Source organism: Schistocerca nitens, chromosome 4 (assembly GCF_023898315.1).
Source record: "Schistocerca nitens isolate TAMUIC-IGC-003100 chromosome 4, iqSchNite1.1, whole genome shotgun sequence".
In the NCBI taxonomy this organism is placed as follows: domain Eukaryota; kingdom Metazoa; phylum Arthropoda; class Insecta; order Orthoptera; family Acrididae; genus Schistocerca; species Schistocerca nitens.
In genome coordinates, this window is record NC_064617.1 from 298858770 (window position 1) to 298881943 (window position 23174).

Below are 23174 nucleotides of genomic sequence, written 5' to 3' on the forward strand. Positions count from 1 at the left end.
TCTTCAGCACACTAAACTGCGCTACTGTAGTCGTGAACGAATCAGTTTCTCTCACCGTTCTTCTACTTGGGCCGAAGACCTGAAGGCGGCGCCATCTTCACCGGATGTGTGCGTTCTGTACAGCGGAGATGTAATAGGGAACCGATCAGCAAACACATACTGCATCCAAACGGTACGTTTCCAGACATAGGTTCCCTATCAAAGCTTTATTTGCTTCCGGACACGGGTTCATTATCAAAACTTCTAAATCTCCTGTAGAATCCGTGGAAGCCTCTAGTAAGAATCGTGAAACACCCTATATCAGGGCAGCAGCTGCTATCTCACGGCAGTCACCATTTAACAGTGAAATAAGTGCACTTGCCAGAATGCTCGTGGATCTTTCAACCACTTAATGTGGTCGGAAGCTCGAGAAAAAATTTGTTCGTTGTTGTTATTGTTGTGGTCTTCAGTCCTGAGACTGGTATGATGCAGCTCTTCATGCTACTCTATCCTGTGCAAGCTTCTTCATCTCCCAGTACTTACTGCAACCTACTTCCATCTGAATATGCTTAGTGTATTCATCTCTTGGTCTCCCTCTACGATTTTTACTCTCCACGCTGCCCTCCAATACTAAATTGGTGATCCCTTGATGCCTCAGAACATGTCTTACCAACCGATCCCTTCTTCTAATAAAGTTGTGCCACAAACTTCTCTTCTCTCCAGTCCTATTCAATACCTCCTCATTAGTTATGTGATCTACCCATTTAAGCTTCAGCATTCTTCTGTAGCACCACATTTCGAAAGCTTCTATTCTCTTCTTGTCCAAACTATGTATTGTCCATGTTTCACTTCCATACATGGCTACACTCCATACAAATACTTTCAGAAACGACTTCCTGACAAATCTATACTCGATGATAACAAATTTCTCTTCTTCAGAAACGCTTTCCTTGCCATTGGCAGTCTACATTTTATATCCTCTGTACTTCGACCATCATCAGTTATTTTGCTCCCCAAACAGCAAAACTCATTTACAACTTTAAGTGTCTCATTTCCTAATCTAATATCCTCAGCATCACCCGACTTATTTCGACTACATTCCATTATCCTCGTTTTGCTTTTGTTGATGTCCATTTCATATCCTCCTTTTAAGACACTGTCCATTCCGTTCAACTGCTCTTCCAAGTCCTTTGCTGTCTCTGAAAGAATTACAGTGTCATCGGCGAACCTCACAGTTTTTATTTCTTCTCCATGGATTTTAATTCCTACTCCGAATTTTTCTTTTGTTTCCTTTACTGCTTGCTCAATATACAGATTGAATAACATCGGGGAGAGGCTACAACCCTGTCTCACTCCATTACCAGCCACTACTTCCCTTTCGTGCCCCTGAACTCTTATAACTGCCATCTGCTTTCTGTAAAAATTGTAAATAGCATTTCGCTCCCTGTATTTTACTCCTGCCACCTTTAGAATTTGAAAGAGAGTATTCCAGTCAACATTGTCAAAAGCTTTCTCTAAGTCTACAAATGCTAGAAACGTAGGTTTGCCTTTCCTTAATCTTTCTTCTAAGATAAGTCGTAAGGTCAGTATTGCCTCACGTGTTCCAACATTTCTACGGAATCCAAACTGATCTTCCCCGAGGTCGGCTTCTACCAGTTTTTCCATTCGTCTGTAAAGAATTCGCGTTAGTATTTTGCAACTGTGACTTATTAAACTTATAGTTCGGTAATTTTCACGTCTGTCAACACCTGCTTTCTTTGGGATTGGAATTATTATATTCTTCTTGAAGTCTGATGGTATTTCGCCTGTCTCATACATCTTGCTCATCAGATGGTAGAGTTTTGTCAGGAATGGCTCTCCCAAGGCTGTCAGTAGTTCGTATCGACGAGAAACCATACATTCGTACGCGGATCGAGGAGCTCCGTTTCGACAGACATGAAGAAGACTGTGACAGCGGCCATTATGACGAAACAATTACGACACTCTGTTGCTGTGATGCACGAAAGGCGTGACAAACCTAATTCAAAACGATCAAGTGATGCTCTGAATCCATTTCATAATCTCAGCAAATTTTCTGCTCTAGTATCTTGCTCGGCACATTAACACGTGAAGAAAAAGCAAATTTGAAGACTGAAATCAAAGTTTTAAGTGGCTTCTACGAGGCTTGAGGATTAATCTACGCTCAAATACCGGCAAACAAATCTGTTATACGCACAACGTGATACCGCGTACACATAAGTAATCAAGACACGGTATCACCTCCACTGTGAGATACGTCATGTACGCCTATCTTTTCCTGATGAGTAAACACAAGATAGTCCACAGCGATCGGTGTGAGCTACGAAGTTATCAGGTCGATAACTGCGTCTGATTGCGTCAGATTTAAATCCAGACCATTAGTATGAGACTCTATCCTACGCACGCTGAGTCGGTTAGTAGCACTCGCGTGCGGTGGATTGCAGATGAGGCACAACAGAATATGATGTGGTGACTGGATAGATAAACAGTTGGAAATACGACTGTTTCGTACAGTATCTAAAGCATGAGAAAATTCTCTTAGATAAAAACCTCATCGCCTTCAGTTCACCGAGCGAGGTGGCGCAGTGGTTAAACACTGGACTCGCATTCGGGAGGACGATGGTTCAATCCAGCGTTCGGCTATCCTGATTTAGGTTTTCCGTGATTTCCCTAAATCGCTCCAGGCAAATGCCGGGATGGTTCCTTTCAAAGGGCACGGCCGACTTCCTTCCCCGTCCTTCCCTAATCCGATGAGACCGATGACTTCGCTGTCTGGTCTCCTTCCCCAAAACAACCCAACCCAACCCAACGCCTTAAGTTCTCAACGCGTCATTGTTCTAATAGAAGGTAGCTGGCTGTCAATTAACTTCGAGCAGGTATCAAGTTTTGCGAACAGTCGACGTTCACTGTTAGATTATGTAACTAAGTACCGTTATGCTAAACCGTGAATATAATGTGTTTCCCTGATGGACAACAGTAAATGTATCAGTTTCAGGTAAGGGACACTGATCTGGAAACGACCGACTTCTGATACAATTGACAGTGGAGTACATATACCAGTACTGTTGTTACTAAGATTGCGGGGTAGGCAACTTTCAGAGGTGGTAGCATGGACCCAAAAAAAGAAAAAAAATCTAGTAAACGTGGACTGTCAAATGCACTCTTTAGAAGCTATAAGCATTTGTTCAATTTCGCTACTCTGAAACAATTCCTTCTACTGACCAAGTGACCTTTACCTCAAATTGATACGTTTACCATATCTGAAATTTTGTAACATATTCACGGAATCACCTCTCGTACACTGCTGGTCACATCATTATGACCTCCTGGTAGCACTCACAATACTCTACAGTCTTGGTTGTTTGATAAGAACCAGTTTTAGGAGCCAATATTCGACCAATGCCAGAGCGAAAAATAAGCATCTTCTGGAGGCTTTGAAGGTTACAATGTAAAAGGTCCTCTTAGATATCCAGTTTCACTTATTAGCCTACTGTCTTAGGGCATCATATTCTGGGGAAAATTTTCTGACAGGTAGAAAATATCCGTTGTATAGAAGCGTACAATAACAGTAATATTAATTTCCATCCTAGTCCTTCATTTCAGATGAGAGGGTAACGAGTTTGGGGTGGACAATTCACGACGATGGAGATCCGTCAGTGGTTCACGATCCAGGATATTTTGCTGTAAGAAATTTCCTCGAAATCTTGTACACGCTCCTCCACCCACTTACGAATCTTTCTAGCTGCAAAACAAAAATGGCTCTGAGCACTATGGGACTCAACATCTATGGTCATCAGTCCCCTAGAACTTAGAACTACTTAAACCTAACTAACCTAATGACACCACACAACACCCAGTCATCACGAGCTGCAAAACAGTCATAAACAGTTGGCACCAGAAGACCAAACTGAAAGAGCAATGCAAGAGTGCACTAAAGGACTAGACGATATGTCTAAATTTCGAAGTACCACTCCAATGCAGTCAGGTCAAAACCTTCAGTAGAAGTCTTGTAGACAGAAAATACAAGATGTTTGAAGAGCAAACGCTACTCGTATATGATCTTAATTTAATCATCACATATTAGCTTCATACCTTTGCAAGTCACCTGATTAAGTAGTTTGTCTACTGACATATGGTGAAACTCTGACGTTGCAAGTCAGTTAACAATTCACCGGTCAACGAGCACACGTAGCTGCCAATCATTCATTTCTGCTGGTACACGGGCATCACCTTATGTTTCCATGGAAAATTATCAGAGGAGGAAATATTCGAAACTTCACAATTTTTGTGTAACAGAGTAAGTGAAATTTAAAATGTGTCATGCTCCAAGGAACTAAATTTTAGAGGATAAAAAGAAACTTACGCTGTTGCAAAGCATTCATATTTGGACACTGAATATACAAACATCAAAAAAGTTTTCCATCACCTCGGTTCCCAGAGTTCCGGAACCTGTGCAGAAAATAGGAATAGAGATCAACATAAACATCATTTCCACCCTTTTTATTGCTCATGAAAACCATACATTGCATGTTGTACCACCATACAGCGAGACCTTCAGAGGTGGTGGTCCGGATTGCTGTACATAATGATATCTCTAATATCCAATAGCACGTCCTCTTGCATTGATGCATGCCTGTATTTGTCGTGGCGCACTATCCACAAGATCATCAAGTCATTGTTGGTCCAGATTGTGCCACTCCTCAACGGCGATTCGGTGTAGATCTCTGAGTGGTTGGTGGGTCACGTCGTCCATAAACAGTCCTTTTCAATTTATCCTAGACATGTCCGATAGGGTTCATGCCTGGAGAACACGCTGGCCACGCTAGTCGAGCTATGTCGTTATCCTGAAGGAAGTTATTCATAAAGATGTGCACGATGAGGAGGAGGGGGGGGGGGAAGTCGTCCATGAAGACGAATGCCTCGCCAATATGCTTCCGATATGGTTGCACTATCGGTCGGAGAATGTATCGTACAGCCGTTATGGCGCCTTCCATGACCACCAGCGGCGTACGTTGGCCCCACATAATGCCACCCCAAAACAGCAGGGAACCTTCATCTTTATGCACTGGCTGGACTGTGCGTCTAAGGCGTTCAGCCTGACCGGGTTGCCTCCAACCACGTCTCCAACGATTGTCTGGTTGAAGGCATATACGACACTTATCGGTGAAGAGAACGTGGTGCCAATCCTGAGCGGTCCATTCGGGATGTTGTTGGGCTCATCTGTACCGCGCTGCATGGCGTAGTGGTTGCAAAGATAGACCTCACCATGGACATCGGGAGTGAAGCATCATGCAGCCTATTGCGCACAGTTTGAGTCGTAACACGACGTCCTGTAGCAACACGAACAGCATTATTCAACATGGTGGCGTTGCTGTCAGAGTTCCTCCGAGCCATAATCCATAGGTTGCGGTCATCGACTGCAATAATATCCCTTGGGCGGCCTGAGCGAGGCATGTCATCGACAGTCCCTGCCTCTCTGTATCTCCTCCATGTCCGAACAACATCGCTTTGGTTCACTCCGAGACGCCTGGACATTTCGCTTGCTGCGAGCCCTTCCTGGCACAAAGTAACAATGCAGACGCGATCGAACCACGGAATCGATCGTCTAGGCTTGGTTGAACTACAGACAACACGAGCCGTGTACCCCCTTCTTGGTGGAAAGACTGGAACTGATCGGCTGTCAGATCCCCTTCGTCTAATAGGCGCTGCTCCTGCATGGCTATTTACATCTTTGGGCGGGTTTAGATACATCGCTAAACAAAGGGACTGTGTCTGTGATACAGTACCCACATTCAACGTCTGTCTTCAGGAGTTCTGGGCAACGGGGTGATTAAAAGGTTTTTTTGATGAGTGTAACTGTAGATAGATTACTAAAATAAAAGATACAAATTATGTTATTAGTCTATATTGAATATGACTTCTGTATAAGGCTATATTATTTATGTCAACGTTTTTAACGTAATAAGCTGAAATTACTTCTCATGCGCCTGGATTCAGTAAGTAGCTAACAAAATAATCAATAAGGTAGTAAATAAAGTTATGAAATATTCAGAATATTTTTTTTCACTTATCTATGTTGTTAGATAGACTGAAAATAGAAAATATGAGACAGAATGGTATCAGAAAAATTAGATTACCCTGATAGACACTCATAATAACAGCCACTGATTCGGTGACATTGACTGCCACTCCTCAAAAGGGGAGAAGGAGGAAATAAGCTCTTATGAATGCTTATTTAATTTTGATTCAGTTTACAGGTGGTTTCAAAAATATGTTTACAATCTTCTGGTGGGGGGAGAGGGAGGGGGGAGGGAAGAGTTCTGCGTAAGCGTATTGTTTACGTAGAGTCAAGAGAAAAACTCCATCACATACAATAGTGCTCAGCACTACATTATTCTTAAATTATTATGAAAATAAGATAAATGTGTTTAAGGTGTGCCGGCCGCGGTGGTTTAGCGGTTCTAGGCGCACAGTCCGGAACCGCGAGACTGCTACGGTCGCAGGTTCGAATCCTGCCTCGGGCATGGATGTGTGTGATGTCCTTAGGTTAGTTAGGTTTAAGTAGTTCTAAGTTCTAGGGGACTGATGACCACAGATGTTAAGTCCCATAGTGCTCAGAGCCATTTGAACCATTTTGTTTAAGGTGTAATCCAACAACTGAAGTTTGTAACTAATAATAAAAATTCAAGTTTGATCTTTTTAATGGCTAAGAAAACTAAACTCCGCCCGAACAGGCCATGAAGGCCCAAGGGTACCGACCGGCCGCCGTGTCATCCTCAGTTCACAGGCATCACAGGATGCGGATACATAGGGTGGTCAACACACCGCTCTCCCGGCCGTATGTCAGTTTACGAGACCGGAGTCGCTACTTCTCAATCAAGTAGCTCCTCAGTTTGCCTCACAAGGGCTGAGTGCTAACTGCTTGCCAACAGCGCTCGACATACGGATGGTGACCCAACCAAGTGCTAGCCCAGCCCAGCAGTGCTGACCCTTCGGGGATATGACGGGACCGGTGTTACCACCGCGGCTTTTTAATGTCATTATTTCCATGTCTGCGTTTTGCAACGTTCAATGTTGTAAATGAATATGAACGTATGTGTACTGAAACATTCAAGTTTAGGGTTGTTCATTTGCTGTGTTGCCCTGGCCGATGCAGCGTTCGTGTGGATGAACGTGATGAAACTTTCTAAAACCAACTTTAAATTAACTTGTGTTGCCATTTCTTAACGGCACAGGAATGAACCTTCGTCTTACTATTGTCACTTCTTTTATACGTTATTGTGTAACTGTGACAGCGGATCGCAGAATTTGTAATTCTGTTTCTTCATGGTCAATGGTATTCACACCCTGCACTTATCACTAGTTCGGAATTGACGAACGTTTAACAAATTTTTGTTTTTACTTCCAGCGGAAAATGTGGCGTGTTGTGTTATTCACTTATAGCAGTCGGTTCTATAGATGGAGCGTAGAAGAAGATACACAACTTATGGTGTTGAAGTGTACAACAATCAGTTGTTTAAAGTGGAATGTGATCTCAGCAGACCGCCTTAGCTTTTAGATTGTTCAAATACAGATGTACTAACGGAAAACACAACGAGAAAACATTATGTCAGCTAGAATCCGTGAAGGGAGATCTTCATATACTCAGTTAAGATGTGGTAGCTGTCAGAAGACTGGCTCCCAGTTGATACAGATGTTTCTGTAAAAGAAAGACGTGGGGCAGCATTTGTGGAAGAACACAGCCAACTCATTTCCCTCTGCTATATCCTTTGCAGAGAGTCCAACAACTTTTAGGTCAAAGATAAGGTTATAAATATTTCATCGTAGCAATTTCGAATACAAGCAACCGTGTTTCTGGAGGTAGTGATTCTGAGCGATTCACCATCAGCTCTCAAATCTACAGTCTTTATTACGAACATCTAAAACTGTTGACTTGTCAAACTTCCATCTGGTGTAAACCTACAGTTAAAGGAAAGAAATGAGTAGATCTTTTAATGGATAACACTAGTTGTTGTTGTCGTCTTCAGTACGAAAACTGGTTTGCTGCAGCTCTCCATGTTACTCTAACCTATGCAAGCCCCTTCATCTCCGAATAACTATTGCTACTTACATCCTTCTGAATCTGTTTACTGTATTCATCTCTTAGTCTCCTTCCACGATTTTACTCACCCCCCCCCCCCCCCCCAATTCTCACCAGTTCTAAATAGGTGACCCATTGAGCCTCAGAATGTGTCCTACCACCCCACCCCTTCTTCTAGTCAGGTTGTGCCGTGAAATTCTTTTCTCCCCAGTTCTGTTCAGTACTTCCTCGTTTTTTACGTGATCTACCCTATCTAATTTTCAGCATTATTCTGTAGCACAACATTTCAAAAGCTTCTATTCTCTTCTTGCCTTAACTTACTATAGTCAACATTTCACTTACATACCTGGCTACACTCCAGTCAAATATCTTCAAAAAAGACATCCCAACGCTTAAGTCTATATTCGATGTTGACGAATTTCTCTTCTTCAGAAACTCTTTTGTTGCCGTTGTTAGTATCCATTTTATAACCTCTCTACTTCGGCCATCGTCAGTTACTTTGCTGCCTAAGTAGCAAAACTAATCTACTGAGTACCTCGTTTCTTAATCTAATTGCATCAGCATCATCTGATTTAATTCGACTACACTCTGTTATCCTTCTTTTGCTTTTTTTGATGTTTATCTTATATCCCCCTTTCAAGACACTGCCCATTCTGCTCAGCTGCTCTTGAAAGTCCTTTGCTGTTCCTGACGGAATTACAGTGCCATCGGTAGATCTGAAAGCTTTCATTTCTTCTCCCTTAAATTTAATTCCTACTCCAAATTTTTATTTGGTTTCCTTTATGTTTGCTCAGTGTACAGACTGAGTAACATTGGGGCAGGCTACAACCCTGTCTCACTACCTTTTCAACCACTACCTCCATTTCATGCCTCTCGTCTTTTAAAACTGCTGTCTGGTTGGTGCACAAGTTGTAAATAGCCTTTTACTCCCTGCATTTTACCCTCGCTATCTTCAGAATTTCGAAGAGAGTAATCCAGCCAACATTGTCAAAAAGTTTCTCGAAATCTACAAATGCTATAACCATAGGTTTATCTTTCCTTGGCAACGGCCTTGCCGCAGTGGATACACCGGTTCCCGTCAGATCACCGAAGTTAAGCGCTGTCGGGCGTGGCCGGCACTCGGATGGGTGACCATCCAAGCCGCCATGCGCTGTTGCCATTTTTCGGGGTTGCACTCAGCCTCGTGATGCCAATTGAGGAGCTACTCGACCGAATAGTAGCGGCTCCGGTCAAAGAAAACCATCATAACGACCGGGAGAGCGGTGTGCTGACCACACGCCCCTCCTATCCGCATCCTCAGCTGAGGATGACACTGCGGTCGGATGGTCCCGGTGGGCCACTTGTGGCCTGAAGACGGAGTGCTATACCTTTCCTTACCCTATCTTTTAAGATAAGTCGTAGGGTCAGTATTGTGTCGTGTGTTCCTACCTTTATCCGGAATTAATGTTAATGAGGTGGAAGACAGAATAGCTGAGAAAGGCGCTTTGATACAAGAACCACAACGCCCAGTATTGCTCTACTGGTCTGTTACTACCAGCACCAAGTCACAGAGAACCCAATCAAACCTGTTTTTTTAACGATTGTTAAGAACACAATATTACTGCTTCTTTTTGGCAACGTAGTGCAGAACGGACAAAACTTTCAATTCGGTAAATACATAAATAGAGTGGCGTAAGAATTTAGCAATGAATGGAATTTCTATACTGAAACTTCCATGGGGGGTCGAGAAGGTGGGGGGAAGGAAGGAAGCGCCTCCGGTTGCCTCCCCCCTTCACTCGAAATATCCCTCGCGTACTCTTATGGCCTACAACCAAATGTGCCCTGAAGCCGCCAGCCAGCGATTATCGTCACACTGAAGGGCGAGTTGCGCGAAGTTTATCTGACTTGAACTGACTATTCAACTTGGTAGCGATAAGGGAATTCAAACGCCGGAACACTTCGACAGCGGACTCGTCGAGGTGCGATGCTATCGCCCTGCGATAAGCGGATGAGATTCCCTCTTTCACTGCACGCACACTGACAAGCTCCCTAGCTTCAAAGCTAATCGTCTCTGAGATAGGAACCCACGTATGGGCAAGTAATTTATTGTTTTGTCTACAATTTTTCTTAGAACACTGAGAATCCACAACTGTGAGTAACACACGACTGGCCATTAAAATTGCTACACCACGAAGATGAAGTGCTACAGACGCTAAATTTAACCGACAGAAAGAAGATGCTGCGATATGCAAATGATTAGCATTTCAGAGCATTCACACAAGGCAAGAGCCGGTGGCGACACCTACAAAGTGCTGACATGAGGAAAATTTACAACCGATTTCTCATACACAAACAGCAGTTGACCGGCGTTGCCTGGTGAAACGTTGTTGTGATGCCTCGTGTAAGGAGGAGAAATGCGTACCATCACGTTTCCGACTTTGATAAAGGTTGGATTGTAGTCTATCGCGTTCGCGGTTTATCGTACTGCAACATTGCTGCTCGCGTTGGTCGAGATCCAATGACTGTTAGCAGAATATGGAATCGGTGGTTTCAAGAGGGTAATACGGAACGCCGTGCTGGATCCCAACAGCCTCGTATCACGAGCAGTCGAGATGACAGCCATCTTATCCCAATGGCTGTAACGGATCGTGCAGCCACTTCTCGATCCCTGAGTCAACAGATGGGGACGTTTGCAAGACAACAACCATCTCCTCGAACAGTTCGACGACGTCTGCAGCAGCATGGACTATCAGCTCGGAGACCATGGCTGCGTTTACCCTTGACGCTGCATCACAGGCAGGAGCGCCTGCGATGCCGTACTCAACGACGAACCTGGGTGCACGAATGGCAAAACGTCATTTTTTCTGATGAATCCAGGTTCTGTTTACAGCATCATGATGGTCGCATCCGTGTTTCGCGACATCGCGGTGAATACACATTGGAAACGTGTATTCGTCATCGCCATACTGGCGTATCACCCGGTGTGATAGAAGGGGGTGGCTTTGGTTACGCGTCTCAGTCACTTCTTGTTCGCATTGACGGCACTTTGAACAGTGGACGTTACATTTCACATGTGTTACGACCCGTGGCTCTACCCTTCATTCGATTCCTGCGAAACCCTACATTTCAGGAGGATAATGCACGACCGCATGTTGCAGGTCCTGTACGGGACTTTCTGGATACAGAAAATGTTCGACTGCTGCCCTGGCCAGCACATTCTCCAGATCTCTCACCAATTGAAAACGTCTGGTCAATGGTGGCCGAGCAACTGGCTCGTCACAATACACCAGTCATTACTCTTGATGAACTGTGGTATCGTGTTGAAGCTGCATGGGCAGCTGTACTTGTCCACGCTATCCATGCTCTATTTGGCTCAATGCTCAGGCGTATCAAGGCCGTTATTACGGCCAGAGGTGGTTGTTCTGGGTACTGATTTCTCAGGATCTATGCACCCAAATTTCGTGAAAATGTAATCACATGCCAGTTCTAGTATAATATATCTGTCCAATGAATACCCGTTTATTACATTCATTTCTTCTTTGAGTAGCAATTTTAATGGCCGGTAGTGTATTTCTTTTCAGAAAAGAGCACCTAGATTGCACCTAAATTTCTCCTATTCCACCAGTGGGCCACATGCGTTGCAACTGACAGACGAGCTTCCGTTGTGTAGTTTTGAAGACATGAAAACTGCAAAAGACCCGAATCGAGTCGATAGCAAATTGTTGCTTTATAAAGTTCATATGTTCTATGTGGTGTTTAGTTGCGTTAACGCAAAACAGGTTGGATTGTATTTTCTAATTGTCTGTGCTGAGATTATATATAAAAACGTAACGTCCCACTCATACAGATTATTTTCAGATTCAAGATTACATATTACATGTGACAGGTAAGTATTATAACATCAAAAACTTGTTTTGTCACATTTCGTGAGAACATTATGTGGCCCTCTTTATTAGTATTACACGCTTTTCTCACGGCCTTATGTTTCCTAGAACATTCATACACCAGTTCTTTCTGTGAAGAAGAAAACGCAAGTTGCTACAGGACAGTACTCCGTTTCCAGTTCTAATGGTACTTGAATTACGTAACCATTGCCGCACCCCACCTCAACCTCTTGATACCAGCAATATTCTACTGTGTTTCTGTAAAATGGTTAACATATTTCTGTGACAACATTCAGATTTGATTTCATTAATGTAGAGGTACTTTGATACATCGATATGTTTATATTGCACTGATATTATACTTATGTGTATTCTTTTTTTTTTTTTGTCACTATGATCTTTGTCATACTTGTAACTCTGATTCTTGGCGCGTAAGCGGTTATTGGAGAGTCAAGTCTTGGTCATCATGTTGAAAAGACGGAAGTTGTAGTCAGTTTATAAAATGTGAACTTTAACAGTGAGGAAGATATTTTCAAGTATGTTTCATATTGTGGTTCAAATGGTTCAAATGGCTCTGAGCACTATGGGACTCAACTGCTGTGGTCATAAGTCCCCTAGAACTTAGAACTACTTAAACCTAACTAACCTAAGGACAGCACACAACACCCAGCCATCACGAGGCAGAGAAAATCCCTGACGCCGCCGGGAATCGAACCCGGGAACCCGGGCGTGGGAAGCGAGAACGCTACCGCACGACCACGAGATGCGGGCTTCATATTGTGAAGTGATGTTTTGTATGTTACGTGATATTGCAACAGAAGTAATAAAAAAGAAGTGTAACTTAAATTCGGAGTGCTGATTATTTTTTTACCTCACCATTGAGCTTACTTGCAAAAGTTTAATCTTCAAGAATGGTTTGTGAAACACATCTATAAAACTTTTGAATATCGCAGAATAACACCTAGGCCTCTTTGCATCCGAGCTTGGAATCATTTTCGACGATAGAGCCATGAATTCACAAGGAGACCAGCTTGGGAATCACGAAAAGATGAGTGCCTAGTTTATATATTATTTCATGAAATGACTTTATTAACTGTGCTCTAATGACACCTGCCACACAATATAACTTTGTTGTTGCCCGAAAATGCAGTATTTAGCAGCGTGAGCAACACCACAATCATAATTAATTTTTGACCTTTGTTGTGGTAGGGTTGCAACCATTGTCTAGCTTCGGCTGTTTTTTCCCGCGAATAAACCGGGGTTATTAAGTATCGGGTTGTTGACATCAGCCCTCTGCTTCAGAGAACGGCATTCAGTTTGCTTATTACTGCGCCCATTGAGCAGAAAGCCAATGGTAATTCTTTCTTGCAACTGTTAACTCTATGTGCCTATATCGTAAGTGCGCATCACTTCGAGTGGCACGAATTATAACCTGCGTGTATGTGCAGCAGTCCTGAAGAATAAGGAGTACGTATTACGGTTTGATGTCGCATCGACGGCGTAATAGCAATTGGGTGGGTGGGGTGGGGGGTGGGGGGGTGAGGGTTAAACCTGCTATTGCCGCTTGAGAATCCAGTGCAACTATGATAGAATGGTCGTCGCAAACAGACACATATACTCCAATAAAGATGTTAACGAATAAGCTGTGCATTGATTAGTTGTTTCACGACCGTCGGGCTCTATTAGAAATTGCTAAAACTCAGCACAGACTAAACAACTAGTTAAATCTATATGCAGTGACAGACTTACGAGCGTAGAGGTTCACAACAGGTTAGAAAATAAACTTGCACCAGAAGCAAGACTACAGCATAGATCCAACATATGCGCAGTTTGTGTGCTGCTGACATCGCTTTACCAAAGAAATTGAATGAAAGGCTAGCTACTCGTATGGCTCTGCTACATCGGAGAGTCGGCTTCCTCTCGATCCTTCAGCACTGAATTAGTCCGTAGCATTTACAAGCCAACAAGTAGTTAACAGCTAGCGATATCTAACCAGAAGAAGATCACATCCACCGGAATGTGTACAAGTGAACCTCTGATTCCAAATTTTAAAGCTTAGCAGCAAATAAAATGTTTAAGAATTCGACGGAAGATTTTATATTAAGGGCAGTAACAGAATAAAATTACCATAAAGGCAAATAACAGGCCCTCTTCCATATGACTCATTAAATGTACAATAGGTTTTTGGAAAAATTATGATTTGTCGCAGAACCTGTACGTCGCTTTATTAGAATTGCCAAGTTCAGTCAACAAAAGACCAACATCCGGAATATTTGTATGCAATTAAAAAGACGCGAATGAAACAGAATCGAAAGACAATTGGAATATATCCATAAATTCTCTGCTTACAAAGAACGGCATAACGAATTTTCATTTCGTATAGGTCCCTCAGTACAGTTTCTTGTTTCATCAAAACTGGTAGTTAGTTCTCCAAATTATTGCACCGTATTTTACCAGACATTCTAACGAAACAACCAATCAGTATGCAGCCCCATGGCCACCATCTCGTCAGAGACTTTTCTAACTAAACATATGTATACATTTCAGTACAGTTCCCTCTTACATAATCATGATGTCATTTCCGGTAACAAGTCTCGACTCACCTGAGAGCTTGCTGCCTAAACATACGTACGCATCTCAGCACAGTCCCCTAAGGTCACACACGCATGTGACCGCCCTCCCACATCAACCCCTCCCTCTCTGCTGCAAGTGAATGACGTCAGGGGGTTGCACTGTGATGTGCACATATGCTTACTCAGAAAGCTTTCGGATGAATTGAGACTCATTCTAAACCCTATCAGCGAATCTTGTCACTGATATTCCTTCACCCTGAATTTCATCCCACTTATGAGCCTATCTTTTGTTTCCGTCATTACTTCTTCATTGTCATTGCATCGCGGTGATGTACGGGAAGTGGACACGAATAATTTGACAAAGGATACTTGCAGTCTATGAAGCTAAGAAAATCCTCAAATTGGCCTTCAGAACCACCTAAGATACAGTGCATGTGTGCCATGTGAGATGTACTATGATTGTAAGAAGATCGTGAGACTGGTGACTACTTGTTTTGAACTCACACTTCTGATAGCTTTAGAAGACAGTGCGGATCAGTTCAGAACCATCGTACTCTTTCGGAGTGAGTGCATAGTCCAGGTTACGAAGAAATACACATTTTTCAGGAGAACAACTCTCCTACTGTTTGCGTAAATATTAACAAAATACAGTGGAGATTTCCTTGAACTGAAACAATTTATTCCCACTAGTACAATTGTGGCAACATAAAGAACGGCATGTTTTGTTAATCTATGCGACTGCATGTCATCACTGTAGACCACAACTAATTCTGCATTGCCCATACTATTACGTCATTACGGCATTATCGCCTCCTGCGCTACAGAAACGTGAGCGAGGCATACACGGTATTAGCTACGTGGTCGCCCCTCTGAGGATTGGCTAGGCTGGAAATAAAGGAAGAAGATGGTAATTTTGTATATACATTGTGACAAAAAAGGTTAATCACATGTAAGGAGAGGAGGATGGGAAACGTAACTTCACGTGTTCCGTTTACTTGATTACACAATCTAGTTAACTGGACAATGAAGCAGAGTGTATGAGCACACTGCTGGTGCCTAGCCGGCAAGAAGTTCCAGCCTGTTGGTCAAGGATGCTTGTCATTCTTTGGTTGGTTCAAATGGTTCAAATGGCTCTGAGCACTATGCGACTTAACTTCTGAGGTCATTAGTCGCCAAGAACTTAGAACTAATTAAACCTAACTAACCTAAGGACATCACACACATCCATGCCCGAGGCAGGATTCGAACCTGCGACCGTAGCGGTCACGCGGTTCCAGACTGAAGCGCCTTTAACCGCACGGCCACACCGGCCGGCATTCTTTGGTTGGGAACTGTGTCGTACATATAGATTCTCCGTTAAAGTACGTTGGTTAGCAATTGTTCTAACTGGTACTCGATATCCTGGGTATTATCACTGAGAAGGAATTACCGTGCGATCTGGCGCCATACCAAATTCTGTTGGGTACAGATCTATAGATCCTGCTGGAAAGGGGAACACCTCAGCATCACACAGGCAATTAGTAGACATGAGGCGGATGAGGACAAGTGTTGTCCTGTTGAAAGACCGAACCAGGATATTGACTCATGAGGTCAAACATATGGGGAGAAGGATGTCTGTGCTGTCTTTGCCGTAGTTGAAATGAAGTGATAGCTGCCTTCACAATGGCTCTTGCTATAACAGCAAAATATTGACAGAATGCGATCTCTGTCTTCGGCACCGCCATACACGCAGATAGAAGAAGTACGGAACCGAGTTTCATCGCTACAAATGACGCGACACCATTCGTCACATTTCATGATTCAGAAGTAACCCGCCGCGTCGTGTTGTTAACGACGGCCTATTCACTGGATGGTGATACGGTAGGCAACATTTAACTTATCTTACGTTCTCACTTAAGTCACATAAGGGCAACTGTCATATCTTAAGGCCCCTCATGTCCAGAAATGGCACAATTCGACGAGCTGATCACATTCTGACCCAGAATGGTGACCCTTCAAAATTCTCTTAAGAACTATTAACATGGGCCTATGGAAGTACTCGGCATTCTCGGTGGCCCTTTACAACGGTCCATAACCGTAAGATGCGTATCATGGCTATTATGCACCACGTCACTCTTGAAAACAAGACGACTTGATGAAAAAACTAATACACTCTCGTGGATGTTCTAATCGTTATAGATGAGTACACCTCTAATCATTTACATATTCGGGTATTTGGTGTACAAAGGATCGTTCCTTCTAGATGTTTAAATTGTTTTGTCTGTGAACTGTATGAAATGAAATATGCGATATAGGACTGTGGGATTACCTACCCGATCCAAGAACCCTCTTCCTGCGTGACGTGGAAGGGCGCCGACGTGGCGTTGACGTCCTGGAGCTCCATCAGGGCGGGAGACGTCCACGAGAGAACGGTGCCCACCGACAGCGAACTCAGCGTCACTGTGGGCAGGGAGACAGCGAGTGGCTAATAGCTAGGCGCATATCATAAATTGTACAGCTTGCCAGTTCTGATTATCACAGCTGTTTAAGCTCCAATAAGAACACAAAGATATAGATGAAACTGATCACAGATTGGAAGAAAATGTTTCGGGAACTGGTATAGAATTTTGGAACGTATATACACTACTGGCCATTAAAGTTGCTACACCCAGAAGAAATGCAGATGATAGACAGGTATTCATTGGATAAACATATTATACTAGAACTGACATGTGATTACATTTTCACGCAATTTGGGTGCATAAATCCTGAGAAATCAGTACCCAGAACAACCACCTCTGGCAGTAATAACGGCCTTGATACGCCTGGGCATTGAGTCAAACAGAGCTTAGATGGCGTGTACAGGTACAGCTGCCCATGCAGCTTCAACATGATACCACAGTTCATCCAGAGTAGTGACTGGCGTATTGTGACGAGCCAGATGCTCGGCCACCATTGCCCAGACGTTTTCAATTGGTGAGAGATTTGGAGAATGTGCTGGCCAGGGCAGCAGTCGAATATTTTCTGTATCCACAAAGGCCGGTACAGAACCTGCAACATGCGGTAGTGCATTATCCTGCTGAAATATAGGGTTTCGCAGGGATCGAAGGAAGTGTAGAACCACGCATCTGAAATGTAACGTCCACTGTTGAAAGTGCCGTCACTGCGAACAAGAGGTGACCGAGACGTGTAACCAGTGGCACCCCATACCATCACGCCGGGCGATACGCCAGGTGGGCTATGACGAATACACGCTTCCAATGTGCGTTCTCGGCGATGTCGCCAAACACCGATGCGACCGTCATGATATTGTAAACAGAACCTGGATTCATTCGAAAAAAATGACGTTTTGCCATTCGTGCACCAAGGTTCGTCGTTGAGTACACCATCGCAGGTGCTTCTGTCTGTGATGCAGCGTCAAGGGTAACCGCAGCCATGGTCTCCGAGCTCATAGTCCATGCTGCTGTAAACGTCGTCGAACTGTTCGTGTAGATGGTTGTTGTCTTGCAAACGTCCCCATCTGTTGACTCAGGGATCGAGAAGTGGCTGCACGATCCGTTACAGCCATGCGGATAAGATGCCTGTCATCTCGACTGCTAGTGATACGATGCCGTTGGGATCCAGCACGGCGTTCCGTATTACCCTCCTGAACCCACCGATTCCATATTCTGCGAACAGTCATTGGATCTCGACCAAAGCGAGCAGCAATGTCGCGATACGATAATGCGCAATCGCGATAGGCTACAATCCGACCTTTATCAAAGTCGGAAACATGATGGTACGCATTTCTACTCCTTAGACGAGGCATCACAACAACGTTTCACCAGGCAACGGCGGTCAACTGCTGTTTGTGTATGAAAAATCGGCTGGAAACTTTCCTCATGTCAGCACGTTGTAGGTGTCGCCACCGGCGCTAACCTTGTGTGAATGCTCTGAAAAGCTAATCATTTGCATATCACAGCATCTTATTCCTATCGGTTAAATTTCGCGTCTGTATCACGTCATCTTCGGGGTGTAGCAATTTTAATGGCCAATAGTGTACATCTAGCTTTGGCAAATATTTCAAGTAAGCAAACCCAAGTTCTATGTTACGCAACACCGAAATTAAAAAGCATTATTTAAAACAAGACCTTGAGACTTGCTTCCACTTGGATAAAAGGAGTTTGATCCAAGGTACTGTAAGCTGCATAGGTGAACTCGAACTGCATCGACAGAATTTAGGAGCAGTGACATTATCTGAACATTTCGATAACAAGTACCCGTGGTCTCCAGTGGCCTGTTACGAAGCAATAATTCAAATATGACTTACTCGGTATCTTCTCAGAATTATCGTCCGCAGCTCGTGGTCGTGCGGTAGCGTTCTCGCTTCCCACGCCCGGGTTCCCGGGTTCGATTCCCGGCGGGGTCAGGGATTTTCTCTGCCTCGTGATGGTGTTGTGTGCTGTCCTTAGGTTAGTTAGGTTTAAGTAGTTCTAAGTTCTAGGGGACTGATGACCATAGATGTTAAGTCCCATAGTGTTCAGAGCCATTTGAACAATTTTTTTTAATCAGAATTATCTTTGTTTCTGTGAAAATTCCTTCACATCAATGATAAGCCTGTAACATGCAACCATTAAAACGTACCAGCACAAAACACAGCGTGAAGTGGAGGCCGTCTGTGAGGGAACAGCTGACCATGGTGACTTTCTGTCACTATTCCACTGCATTCAGTGAACACAGCGTGAAGTGGTGGCCGTCTGTGAGCGAACAGCTGACCATGCTGACTTTCTGTCACTATTCCACTGCATTCAGTGAACACAGCGTGAAGTGGTGGCCGTCTGTGAGGGAACAGCTGACCATGGTGACTTTCTGTCACTATTCCACTGCATTCAGTGAACACAGCACGAAGTGGAGGCCGTCTGTGAGGGAACAGCTGACCATGGTGACTTTCTGTCACTATTCCACTGCATTCAGTGAACACAGCGTGAAGTGGTGGCCGTCTGTGAGGGAACAGCTGACCATGGTGACTTTGTGTCACTATTCCACTGCATTCAGTGAACACAGCGTGAAGTGGTGGCTGTCTGTGAGGGAACAGCTGACCATGGTGACTTTCTGTCACCATTCCACTGCATTCAGTGAACACAGCGTGAAGTGGTGGCCGTCTGTGAGGGAACAGCTGACCATGGTGACTTTGTGTCACTATTCCACTGCATTCAGTGAACACAGCGTGAAGTGGAGGCCGTCTGTGAGGGAACAGCTGACCATGGTGACTTTCTGTCACTATTCCACTGCATTCAGTGAACCTGTGCACGAGGTGCATATCGGCCAACTCTTCATCAGTAAACCCACCCAGACCACTGTGTACCGGTGTCAACCTACAACTGACACTGCCGTAAAAACAAATCTGAGCCAGAATGGAACAGAACTGGACACAAGTCCTAGGACGAAGACAAATGAGAACTACTGTTGTCAAGTTTTGGTCTAAGAAGGAAATTTACACTGTTGTCCCGATCTTTTCACTGCAATACAGATACAAAGACAAATTAGGGTGAAAAGCAAAGGAGATGCAGTTTGTGATGAAATATTCTCAGGCTTCCATCCGAGTGTCTACACCGAAATCCCGTGACATTTCGCTGAGTGTCACTCTGCTCATATTCTGGCAAAGAAGAAACGCCACCGATTTTAACGCAGCTACCCGAATGGAAGCTCGAGAATATTTCATCAGTAGTGCAGTCCGGAAAAGTCTACAGCATGTTTCTTATTACCGTTTATAAACATCCGAATCGACATGGGTGATTTTGAGAAAAACAATTTAATATAAGATGTACGATGTTGTAAGTATCGGGAAGTACCCCAAAAATGGACGATAAATGTGAAACGTCCCCTTAGAAAAATTATACATGACTGTGCTTAAACTGACACACAATATTTTTAGCGCAACGCAATCTGACTTTCAAAAATCCCTACAAAAGAATGGCCCTGACTAACATTAACCTATACGTTTCACAAATCACTTACCTCACAAAAATCTTCGTTACTCGAACTACTGCAATACAGCGAGCGCAACTACTGCCAGCTAAATAAAAGATTCAAACTACTGAAGGCACTAACTACTGATAGGCACAGTTAGCAAAAGAAAGATTTTGATAGAGAACAAACAATGTATTTACCTTAATAGTGTTCAAAAGTCATAATATATATAGCAGTTCATGACATGCAGTCTTCCAAATTTACTGTCTCTTTCCAGATCATCCGCTCTCAAAACTCCGCCATCTCACTCCCCACATCCACCACTGGTGGCGGCTCACCTCCAACTGCGCAACGCTACGCGCTGTTAACATCCAGCTGCCCAACTCTACAGTGGCAGACAACAATTCAAACTAGCCACAGACTGCACACAGCACAGCCAGTGATTTTCATACAGAGCGCTACGTGGCGTTACCAAGAAGAAAACCTAAACAGCCTACTTACATAGCCCCCATGCTCCCCACAAAAAATTTTACAAATTGTTTTGGGCACTGGCCAATACAGATTTGAAAATTTTTTTTATAATTACAATAACAAAGATATCCAATGCACACACTTAGTGATACACTGTTGGTCAAAAGCTAAAATTTTCTCACAGACCATAAAGACAGTCCTGATCGTTCATCACAGTAAAATTGCAGTGTTTTTCTCAAAGTCTGAGCAGTAAAAGAGAATGCACACGGAAGTAGTTGATTTACATGCAGTCTTGGCTCAAATGGCTCTGAGCACTATGGGACTCAACATCTTGGGTCATAAGTCCCCTAGAACTTAGAACTACTTAAACCTAACTAACCTAAGGACATCACACACACCCATGCCCGAGGCAGGATTCGAACCTGCGACCGTAGCAGTCCCGCGGTTCCGGACTGCAGCGCCACAACCGCTAGACCACCGCGGACGGCATATGCAGTCTTGAAGAAGTAGTGTTGTCCTTCCGACGGAAAGACAGTGCTGACTCTTGACATGCAGACGGGTAATGGGCCACAACAGAGCAAACCCACAGCAGAGTCAGTCGAAGTTTTGAAGAATATTGGTAGGTAGGTCATCACAGAGTAGACCCACTGTAGTCCTGGTAGAGATTACGGTATTGGTGGGCCACCAGAGGTGCAGACCCACTGCAGTCCTTGTAGAAATAATGGTACTGGTGAGTCATCAAAGGTGTAGACCCACTGTAGTCCTTGTAGAAATAATGGTATTGGTGGGCCATGAAAGATGCAGCCCCAATGTAGTCCTTGTAGAGACAGCTAGCAGCCATCCGTTGCGACTGTGCAGGTGCACAATCACCATCGAAGAGTCTTGCAGAGAATATAGCAAATCCATAACCATCCCTTGTGCACTCACAAAGTTTTTGGAATTGTCATTAGGACCAGCAGTGCTGTTATCCAGTCCCTTGCTGAATTATTAACACACGTGCAAACACTAACAGTCCCTACTTCTCACATATTGTCCATATACTATGACCAACAAAAACGTGTGCAGTGAAATGGAACTTACAAGTTACTTAATTTGATGAACTGGTGTCAATTACAATTTTATAACATAAGAATACAATTACAAAGGTACAGAATACATCATTAAAGAACATAACAATACAGATAACATTTGTAGTACAAGCTTTACAAAAGAATCGAAATAACATATACATCAGTGTTACAGGAATTATGACATAAGTTCATACATAAAAGATCAGAATAACTTTTGAAACATCAACTTCACACATGAGCATTAAAACAAAACAGAATAAATAATGTCTAAGCATCTTTACAAAGTAAATAACACATTATAAGAAAAATTCTACAACGTAAATCTTATTAGCTAAACACATAAAGACAAGAAAAACACAAATTCACAAAGTGTAATAACACAAGGGGAAAGGACAGGGATTGTTTTACTGCAGTATTTTGCAAAAGAAAACATTCTTTACTTCTTGGAGATCTCCCTTCGTTCTTCATTATTCCCAAAAAGTCCTACCTATACCTCCTTTCTGTATTCTATTCACATTTATTTCAAAATACTGTTTTGGCCAAACCATTTTCTTATAGCTTCTCAATGTATTTCTTCCAATTCATCACAACTTGTTCTCTTATATGGCCTACCCCATCTTAAGCTAACTTAAATCTACTGAGCTCAGATATATATACTAAGGGACGAGGCAATGCAGCAGCACAAAACAATTAACACAAACATCAATGACAAAAAAATTCAAATTGGCAAAGCAATTGCAATATTACAACTAATATAAGGCACTGTGCAGCAAACAAGAAAAATAAATCCGTAGTAAAACTGGCTTAACAGCGTAATACAAAGTCAAATTCAGTAACATTATGCCTGGCAAACAGCAGAAGCAAATGCAATAAATTATATCTAAATATGACAGAGCTCAAGCAGAAAAATATTACAGTAGAGACAACAATGCAGATAAGGGAAATGTCTATTCACATCTTAATATCTATGTCATTAAAGTGGTGCACCACAACTTATTCTACAAAATAAATTACCAAGTACTTGAAAAGAAAATTATGTATGCAGTTCCTGTGAAGGTAAATGTCTTTTTGTGCTCCCTCATTTTTTTGAAAAAAATTATTATTTACTCGATCTGTAGACAGAAAATATTTATATTAGTACATCTATAAAATTTTATTTTAACCAATGCTGCAGTGCAGCTAGGAACTAGAT

At 43.2% G+C, this 23174-nt stretch overlaps 1 protein-coding gene and 1 pseudogene across 1 annotated transcript in view; one reads left to right on the forward strand and one right to left on the reverse strand.

Annotated features, from left to right (window-relative positions):
• The window catches only part of LOC126252100 (facilitated trehalose transporter Tret1-2 homolog), a 67420-nt gene that overhangs the window by 25897 nt on the left and 18349 nt on the right, over positions 1-23174 (reverse strand). The window contains exon 2 of the mRNA XM_049952960.1: positions 16826-16952. Within this exon, the coding sequence (XP_049808917.1) occupies positions 16826-16952 (127 nt within the window). The remainder of the gene's footprint in view (positions 1-16825; positions 16953-23174) is intronic.
• Positions 9119-9236, forward strand: LOC126253984 (5S ribosomal RNA; annotated as a pseudogene).